Below are 12,657 nucleotides of genomic sequence, written 5' to 3'. Positions count from 1 at the left end.
TGTTCTATAGAAATGCTTTTCTTCAGAGAAGCTGATCTTTGTTAATGTCTTGATTCTGTTCGCAAAGCACAGACTAGTGCTTAAAAAAAAAAGGAAGGAAAAATTGAAAAAAATAATAAAAAAAAAGTTACAGAATGTTGTATGCCAGGCCCTTCTTGTTACTGGACATGGTACTGGTGGTGGCTGAGGAGCCTCCCTGAGGAGCACTTGTTCTCTGGGTCCTCCGACTGGCTGTGAACCTTGGGAAGTCCCCACTGTCTTCTGGGCACCGGGCAGAGTCCTCTGATGATCACCAGAGAGAGAGTGGTTCTCACCGGGGCGGGGGTGAGAGACGCCAGGAGGAAGGGCGTCTTTGTAAATCGTCTTTTTTTGTTGTTGTTGGATGTAAGTAATTGATCCACTGCTCTTAATGTTCCTTCTTCTAGTGAGGCCGGCCAGCATTGTGACATTTTTTTATCTATTCTAAATTGCTCTTTAATGGATGATATTTCACTTTCCATCATCCACCTTTTCTGGGGTTGAGGTCACTGCAGACATGTATATACTTTGCATGGAACCTGAGCTGGTTCTCAGCAGCTTTCTTCTGAGGAGGCTATGCTTGGTTTTGTTTGTACAAGATGAATAAGTGGGGAAGGCCTGCGACTCTCTTTACTTCCTTTTTTCCTTTTTTTTTTTTTTTCCATAGGAATCAAGTTGACACAGCCAATGCAGCTGCCTCTCCGGACTATGAAACCTACGAGTTCTGAGGTAGCATTTCTCTGTGGCTGCCCTGTTGCTGCTTCTGTAGTTGCAGTTAAGACCAGCTCTACTTAAGCTTCTGCCTGCAGTGGCTAAAGCACATCAGGAAAAGCTGAGAAAACTAGTATTTTGAAACTGTATGAAAAATCAAAGGCCTGAGTGTTACGACCTTGACCTAATTACTAAGGGACAATAATATGATGGGTTCTGTTCTGTTTTCCTTTGTAGCATTGCCAAGGGCTACCTGGTATCCCTATCTTGATCTAGCAAACACTCTCCAATCTATAATAAGGCTCAAAGGAGAGAGGAAAGCAGCTCTGTAATCCTGGAAGGCATCTAGCCATTCATTCAGCTGACTGGCCTAGTGTCCTGCCTCAGCCCCAGGCCCCTAGGCTAATTTCCAGGGGTAGAAAGGGTTCCTAGAGCCACCCCAGTGTTCTCAGCTTTGAATACAGTGGGCTGGGTCTTAGAAACTGAGTGCAGCCTTGTGAGCTCACCCACAAGGGTATTGCCCTTTGAGTTGGACCAGGATGGTTTGCCAGCACCAGAATGAGAGAATCACCTGAGAATGAACAAGTCTGAGAGCTCTTTCACCTACAGGGCCCCAGACCCAGCTGGTAAATCCTGATGTCCAGGTTTTAACAATATTGTCATTTCCTGAGCTAAGTTCTCTAAGGCTGGGAAAGGACCTGCAAATCATACATCATTTTCTGGTCCTTTGAATCCATACATGGAGACCTTATTTAATCAGAGTAATAACTTTATTTTCCAAATTCACTTTTACAGCAACAGTGTAAATCATTTGTTAAAACACACAATACACCATATGGACATTCACAGACAGGAAGCTAAGCTAAGGTGGTTTCGTGTCCCTCCCCCCACCCTCAAAATTAACAAAGGAATCATGGGACTTGCAAGTGCCAGAAATTGTCCTGTGCAACACTGCAAATTCACGGGGCTAAGTCCGTTAGGAGGTGAGACTCTGGGTCAGTGCCCAGGGTAACCCTTTTCAAAGCTGAAGAGAAACCAGAAGTCTCTTGAAGCCACGGATCTGTAGCTATAGGACCAGCTGATGACCTCCACCTCTGCCCTCATCCCTGCCTCTTTGCTTTCCTCGGAGGACAGAGATTTAAGGGTGACGAGATCTTAGCAGTACAGGCCGTGTGTCCGGAGCTGGTGGGAAAGGTGACGTGGAGGGTGCCAGCAGCTTAAAGGAAGGGATGCCAGCGTGTTCGGGAGGCATGATTGCGGGCTTGGGAACCCCGCAAAAGGGTGGCGGGTCACAGCAACCATATCTCCAGATTCCTCCACAAGCCTCACTGCCTGCATCTGGCCGGGAAGGAGATGGGAACTAGCTGGCAGCCTGTGGCACCTGTCGGTGAGAAGGTGAAATCCCAAGGGACCTCTAGCACACGTGGTTGAAATCAGGAAGAAAATTCTTACCAGGCCTTGGACTCCTGCTCTCCAAGACTCCCCTTTGCCCAGTGGTAACTCCTACAGGTTCCTCTCCCCCCACGGCCCCACCAGGAGCACAACACGCAGTTGCAAACAGGATACAGTCTCACCACTGAAGTCAGTTTAAATGGAACTTTTGATAAAGTGAATGCAGAGCTTGAAGCGACCAGGCGGATAGTGTATCCCATCTAGCCCGCCCGAGGGACACCGACCCTGGAAGAAACGGCGGTTGGGGAGTGCCCAGCCCTGGGGGCCGTGTCCTCTTTTACGGTTCCAAGCCAGCGTTGCGCTCTGCAGGCCCCCTGCCAGCACTGACCTGATGACCCGAAACCACGATCTTTAGGCTGCTCCCAACAGCCCACGCAACACGCGGTGCCCGCTGGGTAAGGCCCTCGGAATAAGGTACTGAAGGGCAGGGTGCAGAAACTGCAGGAAGAGGTTCAAGAAATGCAGCCAGAATTGGTGGCAGTAATGAGGGGCTGCATCTCTAACAGCCACCAGATCTTCACACCAAGTTTCCTCTTTCTTCCTCAGAACCCTTCCGAGACCAGCTGGGACTCAGAGGACAGAGGAGAGCCTCACTGCGGGAAGTTTTGGGCCCAGATGATCCTCTGGCTGCAGATGAAGCGTCTGGCCCTGGACTCCAACCACCCAGCCCCATATGGTTGCCTTTAACTGTACCCAAATCAGAAGTGGCAGAACCAGGCCGAGGTTGCTGATTTTCTTCAAACAGCAGATTTCTACAAAGGCTGCTTCCCTTTCCCCATGGCAGGAGATGGGTTTCATGCAAGGTCAGCAGGGGCTCTGGCCAAGGATTTGGAAATGGTTGTCTCCTGACCTGTCATCCTGGTCAGGCGGCTCAGGCCCCTGGGGCCAGTCCAGGGCAGGCAGTGCATCCCAACCCCTGCTGTGGCCCTCAGGCCCCGGGTGGGGAGGCCTGGGCCAGCCTTCCTGCGGGAGAGCTTGGAGCGGGACCCCGGGCTGGAGGGTGGGTTGCAGACCTTTCCCCAGCCGGCACTCGTGACGCAGGGAGTTACTTGTACGACCCTCTCTCAAGGCTGCTGTGGGGCTTCTCCAGGGCTATCTTCACCACAAGACACACTGCCCCCTGCCCGACAGAAGGGAGCCCCGGGGGCGGGGAGGGGGTACCATAGCTTCTGTCCTCCTCCTGTGCTTCAGGCCTTCTTTGCAGCTGAGGGTTCTCAGATGTCAGCATCTGGTCTCTGCTGGGTCCCAGATGTTGATGAAAGTCTTTCAAAAATTGGGAGGCCCCACAGAAGAGAGTCACACTGGCTTTCTGGATCCAAGTCCCAGCTGGGGGGTGAGAGACATCTAGGACTCCCATGGGGGGTAGGTTAGAAATCTCTTTACAAGCATTTCGAGATACATGCGTCCTTTTTTTTTTTTTCCCTTTTTTTTTTTTTTTTCTTTTCACTATCATAGTCACTCTGGTGAATCCAAGCATAAACAGACAAATCCGACTACAGCGCGACAGGGTGCAGATGGGGAGGGAGGGGCGACATCTATGTATATGTTCAGCTGCTCCAGGAGGGACAAGACAGCATTGCTTCCAGCTGAGACTGGGGGAAGAACCATTTCCGAGGGGGCATGTTTCCCTTTTTGGGGTGAGGGCTGATTATATGCTCTTGGGGTTGAGCAGCGGCTGGGCTCTCTTGAGAGGCTGGCAGTCACAAGCTGGGGCAGACGTAAGGAACGGGGAGCGTGGTCCTGCCCTGGGGGCCTTGCCTGCCCGTCCCCGTGCCATCTCTGGCATCCAGGACGGCCAACCTGCTGCCAGCTCGGCACAGGAAGGGAACCAGGCCTTCTGGGAGAAAAGGCTCTCCAAGTAAACAAGGCATAAACGTCCAGGGTCACTGTGAACCCCACCCTGGCTCCCATCTGGGATAGGGGCAGGGAACCGAGTAAGGTCATCAGGTTCATTGTGAGGGACATGCCAGCTGGATGAGTACAACTTAGACTGAGAGACTGAGGCCCCCCCGCCGTGTCCGGACTTCACCCTCCTTGACTTTCCCCCTTGGTTTAGAGGAGGTGTCACCCCACCTAAACGATGTCCGTTACTGAGAAAGCGGGGTGGGGTGAGGCTGGGAACTCGGGACAGCGTGACGTAATGAGGGGTACAGGCAGTGACTGGGCTCCGCACGGCAGACACAGGCATGGTGGGGCAGACAGGTGGCTGCGGTGGCCGTGGGAGGGATGAGAGGTTCAGGAGCTACCTCCCAGGTCCCCGTACACTCCAGAGATGCCAGAGGCCCAGGCTTGGGAACAGGCGGATGTCCCCCAAGAGGCACAAGTCCTTACAAAGAACCGGTTAGCCCTAAAGTCCCAGGTCTGTGAGGTGCCAAAATCGTGGCTGCAGTTCCAACCTTCAGAACTCAATAAAACAGGGTTTCCGCGGGGCAGAGGGAAGCCCCTCAGCTCAGGACCCCCACCCTGCGGGGAGGGAGAAAGAGGCCAGCGCTCGGTCTTCTCCGAGGAAGAAACCCACAGGATGCCACTCCCGCAAGCTTCCTTCTCCTGCCGCCGCCCCGGCCCTTCGTGGTGTAAGCCCTTCTCCCTCCAGAGGGTGGCACACCGACCCGCAGCAGGCCCCGGGCCCCCAAGAACCGGAGGCCACTTGGTCCGAGTTTGCTGTGGGCGGCAGAGGCTGTGGCCTGCTTGCTGCGCCTCCGGGCCGTCCTCAGCATCTCCTCCCTGGGCTGCTCCTCCGGCATACTCGGGCCCCACCCCCACCCCCTCACCTCGCCCTACCCACTGCCCAGTCCCCACCCCCCGCACCCTGTCCTGCTCCAAAGGTGGCCCTACGCCTGTGGTTCCACCAGCGCACCAAGTGTCGAGTCCCTTGTTGCCGCTGCTGCCTCTGTGACACCCCCAGAATGGGGCGCCCCCCCAGGCCCTTGAGAGTCCCCAGAAGCAGCTTTCAGAGCCTCTCCCCCTCCCTCTTGCACTCAGAGGGGGGAAAAAAAAAAGAATCGAAAGTAACCGCCCAAGGAAATTCTGGGTAGGGCCATCTTTTTAAAGGTTTTTAAAAGTATTTTATTCTGATTGGCCCGCCCATCAATTTGGAAAGATGAACTTGGCTCTCGTTCCCCGTGACCGATTTGGAAGTTCCGAGCCAGAGGTGAGCGACAAGCAGGTTACGTGATCAACCGATTACCCGATCTGTGAGGAGCAGCTGGGGGAGGGCAGAGGGCGAAGGGCCAGGTCATTATTCTTTTTTTTCCCACACTCTCTCACTCTCTTCTCTCCACGATTACTGACCGCCCGGGGGCCTGATCACAAACCCTGCTTGGCCAGGGAGGCGGACACCTCGTCGGCGAGCGTGGCCAGCTGCGGTGAGTCCACCATGTCGATGCTGCCGGTGGAGGAGACGTTGCTGAGGTGCCGTGGGGACGTGTCCCCCGACACCACGGGCGACTTGTACACAATCTCTGCCCCGTGGTCGGTCTTGGCTTTGGCGTTCTCGCGGAAGGTCAGCTTGTGGGTTTCGATCTGCAAGAGAGGAGAGGGTAGGGTGAGGCGGAGAGGCCCCGCCAACTGCTGGCCTTGGGTGGGAGGGAGGTGTGGTGGGGACCACAGTTTCATCGTTTCCCAACGGCTAAGCTTCTGCAGAGTCCTGGTCACCTGCCAGCCAGCCTCCCAGGCCCCCTCTCCAGAGGCAGCGACCACTGTGAGTTTCTTGCGTACCCTTCCAGAGATAGGCCAACACACACGCAAACGTGTATGTGTGAGTAGAGGAAAAAAAAAATACCATACATAAGGCAACGATATCCACAAGCTTCGCACTTTGGTGTTTAGACTTAATACCTTGCATCGTCATCAGTACATAGCTCCCTCACTGCTCGCTGAGGGTTGTGTGGTTTCCTGTCACAGCAGATGAACTAAAATGTATCCACACCCCTGGGGGTGGATATTTAGGTTGTTCCAGTCTTTTGCTCTCACAGAAAATGCTGCGTTTCAATAACCTTGTAGGCATATCATTTCACACATGTACTGTAAGTGTATCCCAGAAGTGGAATTGCTAGTAGGTCAAAAGGCGTGCGCATTTTATCTTGATGTACACACATTGCCAAACTGCAAATGAAAGCGTGGAAGGAGAGGCTGGAGGAGATTCAGGGATGGGGCCGGAGCCCCTGGTGTCCAGCTGTGAGCCACACACACGCCTCCCCTTTGCCAGTGGCTGATGAGGATGCTGGAGGTGGCAGCAGCTGTGCGCAGCACTGGCCGGTGTACTAGAAAACACGGTGCAACAAAGCCCTTTTGAAAGTAGGGCATCGTTCCAAAACATACAAACAGCCCATACAACTCCATCAGAAAAACAACCCAATACAAAGTAGGCAGAAGATGTAAATAGACATTTCTCCAAAGACGACGTACAGATGGCCAACAGGCACATGAAAAAATGCTCACGCTGATTATTAGAGAAATGCAAGTCGAAACCACATGAGGTAACACTCACTCCAGTCAGAACAGCCATCATCAGAAAGTCTGCAAGTAAAAGAGAGTTGCCATATGATCCAGCAATCCCACTCCTGGGCACATACCCAGACAAAACTGTAATTCAAAAAGATACATGCACCCCTATGTTCACAGCCGCACTATTCACAATAGCCAAGACGTGGAAACAACCTAAATGTCCATCGACAGATGAATGGATAAAAAGGATGTGGTATATATATACAATGGAATACTACTCAGCCATAAAAAAAACCAAAATAATGTGCCATTGTGCAGCAACATGGATGCAACTGGAGATTATCATACTAAGTAAGTCAGAAAGAGAAAGACAAATACCATATGATATCACTTATGTGTGATAAGTGGAATCTAGAATACGGCACACAAGAACCTATCTACAAAACAGAAACAGACTCACAGACGTAGAAAACAGACTTGTGGTTGCCAAGGGGTGGGGGGTCGGGGAGGGAAGGAGTGGGAGTGTGGGATTAGCAGATGTAAACTATTATATACAGGATGGATAAACAACAAGGTTCTACTGTATAGCACAGGGAACTATACTCAATATTCTGTGATAAACCATAATGGAAAAGAATATAAAAAAAGAATGTATGCGTATAATGAGTCACTCTGCTATACAGCAGAGATTGGCACAATGCTGTAAAATCGACTACAATTTAAAAAATTAAAGCATACAAATGAACTTATTTCAAAAACAGAAAGAGACTCACAGACATAGATAACAAACATGGTTACCAAAGAGCAAAGGGGAGGGGAGGGGAGGTTGGGAATAACTTGTACAAACTACTATATATAAAATAGATAACCATCAAGGACCTGTTGTATAGCACAGGGAACTATACTCAATATTTTGCAATAACCTATAAGAGAAAAGAATCTGAGAAACAGTATATATATGTATGTATGTATGTATAACTGAAACTAACACGACATTGTAAATCAACTACAATTTAAAAATAAACAAAAAATAAAGTAGAGCATCCTTGACCCAGAGGTCTCAGCTCCAAAGGATACCTGGGAAGCTCAGAAGCAGCGTGTCTGCTCTCATACATGACAACTTCTCCCTACAATTTCAGGAGTCCCTGGACCCCAGGTAAAGAGGGCCTATTGCAGGGGCATTTGCGTGTAGAGAAAAACCAGGCTCCCATTTAAGCCATATGCTTGTTTTGTTCATGTTGGGTTACTACTTTGAAAAAAGGACTCTTCCTTATTACTACAACTGAAAGGCCATTTTGACATAAGATTTGATAAGAACACTTATGTTCTTAAGAAAAATGGGTCAGCATCCTGGGAATGTCCCCAAATCCTCCAAACTGAAAGGAACTCAGGTGGCGGGGGTCCTATGCTCCACTGCTTGTCAGCAGTTTTGCTCATCACAGAGGGAAACAGGGGACTGAACACAAGAGGACCCTCTGGGACCAGGTCAGTGTCTCCTGGGCAGTGGGCAGGGCAGAGCCCACCCTTTCTGAGGCATCACAGAGATGAGTTAAAACAGGAGAAGTTCTGACTCGGATTTGGCTCTGACTCATGTTCTTTGATGAAGACAAAGCTCCAGGCATCCTCCTGAACATCGCCTCATCCGGGCCTCACAACCACCCTGGGATGGGAATGTTTCCATCCGCTTTGCTGAAGGGGAACCTGACGCTGAGATGGCTTGCAGATCTTGCCTGGGTCATACCTCCAAACAGAGTTAAGCTCAGAGCTTTTCCCAGGACACAGAGCTTCCAGAGTCAGGGGTAGAGGCCTTCCTTCAACTGGGAATCACCAACGCCCAGGCCTACCCAGACTCATTCCATATACAATATATTCAGACTTTCTGGGGGTGGGACGTGGTCTCTTTAAAGCTCCCCAGGGCAGGGAGGCCCTGTATTAAACAGGCTGGGGGCTGCGATGGAAACAAGCTGGCCTTTTGCAGAAAACCTCATTTCCCTGGGTCTCACTTTTAATAGAGACCCAGGCGGCACTGAGTAGTAGTCCTGCACCTGGGGAAACCCAGTATGTGGAAGCCTGATGGTCAGGGAGCCCTGTGGGGAGCCAGGACCCCGTCCTCCCCCGGCCTTCTGGTGCCTCCATCACGGGTCAGGTCGGCCCCGAGGTATCAGTTTGCAACCTGTGATTTAAGAACACGCCAGCAAAGGCTTCTCCAAAACTATGCTGTCGGGCTTTCACTGCAAAGGTGGGGTGTGTCTGTTCAGAACCGGAGGAGGAGGTGGTGGTGAGCGGGATGGGGGGAGGGGTGGTGACTGCCGTGGGGACCCTGGCGGCCTCCAAGCGAGGCCCGGCTGCCACTTTTGACCAGCGGGGCCCCCTTGGGCTGCACCACTGCTCACTGCTGCGTTGGGTCTCAGTTGCCACACCCGTTCTCAGACATCCCTTCTCCCTTCACCACTCCTCAGTCAGCTGCTGAGAGGCACTGAAGACTGGAAAGTGAGCCACTTGCAGAACTTCAGGGCAGGCGTGGGCAGGAAACCCCAGAGGGCACTTGGCTGTATTTATGCAGAAGAAAAAAGTGCAGCCACAAGACGGCATTCTGCAATGGGCCCAGAGGGAGACACTGGTGGCCCCCGGCCCCCACTGCACACAGACACCCAGAGCCAGACCCAGGGCCTCTAGAAACTGCAGGGAACGCTGAGGTCCTTGGTCTAGCAGCCTCCCCGTGGACACTTACAGAGGCCTTGCTGAAATCTGGACTCCAGCATCACTGTTTTGCTCTAACTGCCTAGTGACCCATTTAGAAAGTTAGGTTACATTCCCGTGACGGGCTCTTGGTGACTGGGGCTGGCTTTGTGATGGCTTCTTCCTTTTGGGGATGCTTGCCCACCACAGGGCCTAGGGCAATGGCTCTCACCTTTAACTGCACTAAAGAGTCACCTGGGGGCTTTAAAAGCTCCACTCCAGGTGCCCAGATGGCACCTGAGACCAATTAGTCAGGCTCTCCAGGGTGGGGCCTGGCATCAAGTGTGTTGAAGCTCCCAGGGGACATCAAAGGGCAGCCCAGGTGGAGCCCCGCAGGCCTGGTGGTAGCTGAGAATCCATGTCAAGCCAGTCAATACAGGACCCTCAGCTCTCCTGCCGTGGGAAACTGGACCAGCCTTGTCCGCCTGACTGTTATAGCCTCCTCCCCGCCCTGCCCTTTTACCTTTTTATGCCCTCCGCCAGGGACGTGGGTGATGTTATCCAGGGACCCGATCTTGGACTGGACTCTCTCCTTGAAGTCCAGCTTCTCAGACTTTACTTCCACCTGGCCACCTCCTGGAACACAATACACACAAGGGCACCAAGCCTTGAGTGAGGGCTAAGCAAGTGAGTGATTCCATGCAGACGCCAACCTTGAGGGAGAGCTAAGACCAGCTTTTATTTAGAGCGTGGTTTGGAGCAAGTAGATCCTTCCAAAGGGCTTGAAAGCAGTTTGCTTTCTCTCTCTAATCAGGGTGCACATCAAATATTTACTCAGCAAACTCTTCCTCCTCAGATGATGCAAAGGTAGATGACAGCTCAGTTCGCAAGAAACTATTCTAAATTAGTTGGCTTCCAAAAGAGTCAAGTCTTTCTATGCCAACATCCTATAAGCTACAGCCCTATAAGACCTCAGAATTAAACTAAATGGCAAAATGCACCCTTAATAAAGAAGGGCCCTGACCCTTTCTCCCTCCTCAGACACTTGATGCCATGCCCAAGTGCGGGAGATATGGCCTGAGGAATAGACGAACTACATTACTTTCTTTGGAAGGATAAAGCCACTTAAGAAAGCTGCTCCCTTGGGACTTCCCTGGTGGCACAGAGGTTGAGAATCTGCCTGCCAAGGCAGGGGACATGGGTTTGAGCCCAGGTCCGGGAAGATCCCACAAGCAGCGGAGCAACTAAGCCCGTGCACCACAACTACTGAGCCTGTGCTCCGCAATAAGAGAAGCCACCACAATGAGAAGCTCGCGCACCACGACGAAGAGTAGCCCCCGCTCTCCACAACTAGAGAAAGGCTGTGCGCAGCAACAAAGACCCAACATGGCCAAAAATAATTTTTTAAAAAGATATCCATACTTTATTTAAAAAAAAAAAGAAAGCTGCTCCCAATGTGGTAGGATGGTAGCTTCAGGAGAGGCATAGTTTTCACTGGGAGAGACTGAACTCCCACAAGATGTCCAAGGGAGGCAGGAAGTAATGACACACCTTCTAGACTACGTTTCTGACGACCTCCTCTTCCTGCAGTTACGGTTCAAGTAACGACCTCAGCCCTGAACAGGGCCTAAAGCAGACGGCCCTGCTCTGGCCTTTCAGGCGGAAGTTATCTCTCCAAGATGGTAGCCACTAGCCACCTGTAGCTACTTAAATTGTATTTATTTATTTTTAAATTTTAATCGAATTTTATCTTTTTGGCCACGCCGGTGCGGCTTGTGGGATCTTAGTTCCCCGACCAGGGATCCAACCCAGGCCCGGCAGTGAACGCACCGAGGCCTAACCACTGGACTGCCAGGGAATTCCCCAAATTTAGTTAAATAAAATTCGTTCAGTTCCTCAACTGCACCAGCCACATTTCAAATGCTCAATAGTCACATGTCATTAGTGGCTACCATACCGAACAGCACAGGTATGGAACATTCCCACTGTCTCAGAAAGATCTATAGATAGCACTGATTTCTATACGGCATGAGATGGAGAGGGAAAGGGTTAGCATGGGGAGTTCCAACAGCATCATTTTCTGTTGAAATGAAATGACAGTGGGAGCATGGCAACAGCCCAGGGTCCCATGTTGTAGCTGGGGCAACTGGTGAAATGCCCCTCACGCTGGCTGAGGACCAAACCGGGACATCCACGTTAGCCAGGCTTTGGGGGCCAGATCAGGCCCTTTCCCAGCTCTACATGCCCCGTGTGCAGCCTACTTGGAGAACTGCGGGTTAGGATTTAGACCAGCATCTGCCCTCCCTCCTTATCTCGTCTTGGCCAGTCTGGCCCTGCTCAGGAACAACACACGAAGCCACGCCTCCCAGGCCGCAGCAAGTCCCACCCTTAACACTCTCCTTGATGGCCCATCCCATCAGTCCTTCCCAACCACTTCCGGAGAAGGCACCACCGCATCCTGTCCCACCCCTCAGGCCTCCCCGCCCCGTCCTTGCCTCCTGCAAGGGCTGGCTACCTGGCTTATGATGGATGTTGCCTAATGAGCCACACTTGGAGGTCACCTTGCTCAGATCCACTGGTTTGTAGACTATTTGCACCTGGAGGAGAGAGAGAATGAGAGGGACAGTAAAATAGGATTATTTTATTGGGGGCGTAACGCAATGAAAAGCAGCTAAGTCCAGGCCCTGCTCAGTGTTTTCCTGTCTGCCACGAGGAAAACACCCTAGTCATGGCGAGAAAGTGTGTTGGAATTCTGCCAACCTTGCCCCAGGGGAGCTGGGTCTTCACAAAACAAATGGAGTGGCCTTCAATTCCACAGGACAAGGACCCTCAGGGAAAAACAGGGCTACTGCCCCATTGTGCAGGGCCTACACCTTTGGTTTAGCAAACACTTACACGAGATAAAGTTATTCTCTTTCCTGACCTGACATGAAATCCACAGATCACGTTCAGTGAAGACAGAAAGAAAGAAGGGATCAGTACGATCTGTTTGTGCAGCATTTGAAAAATCTTGGAAAAGCAAGAGAGCCATATCTGCTGGGCCTCTGAGAGCAGAGGGTGGCGTGGGGTTGTTAGCAGCATTCCTCCCAGGAGAAGCTTCACAAACCCAGCAGCCCACAACAGAGCAGTGATGGCCAACGAGAAGGCCCCAGAGCAGTCCCACAACCCAGTAAGAGTTAAGCACCAGCTGTCCCCCGCACCGCCCCCCCCCCCACAACCCTGCCCCAGGGCACACAGTGTCCTGGACATTTTGGTTCCTTACAGAAAGGAGCAAAGCAACACCAGCAGGATGGGCAGGCGGCACCGCAGAAATCACAGGATTAGGGTCTCAGGCAGGGTCAGCAGACACAA

General features: G+C 51.8%; 1 protein-coding gene across 8 annotated transcripts in view; it reads right to left on the bottom strand.

Annotated features, from left to right (window-relative positions):
* Window positions 1–5,487: 5,487 nt before the first annotated feature.
* Window positions 5,488–12,657, bottom strand: part of MAPT (microtubule associated protein tau) — a 46,613-nt gene continuing 39,443 nt past the window's right edge. For all 8 annotated transcript variants that reach the window (XM_007456725.1, XM_007456726.1, XM_007456727.1 and 5 more), the window contains 3 exons: window positions 11,822–11,903; window positions 9,830–9,942; window positions 5,488–5,703 (listed from right to left, as the gene is read on the bottom strand). In XM_007456725.1, coding sequence (XP_007456787.1) covers window positions 5,488–5,703; window positions 9,830–9,942; window positions 11,822–11,903 — 411 coding nt within the window. The remainder of the gene's footprint in view (window positions 5,704–9,829; window positions 9,943–11,821; window positions 11,904–12,657) is intronic.

Source organism: Lipotes vexillifer, unplaced genomic scaffold, assembly GCF_000442215.2.
Source record: "Lipotes vexillifer unplaced genomic scaffold, Lipotes_vexillifer_v1.1 scaffold299, whole genome shotgun sequence".
Classification (NCBI taxonomy): domain Eukaryota; kingdom Metazoa; phylum Chordata; class Mammalia; order Artiodactyla; family Lipotidae; genus Lipotes; species Lipotes vexillifer.
This window is presented reverse-complemented; position numbering and strand designations above follow the sequence as displayed.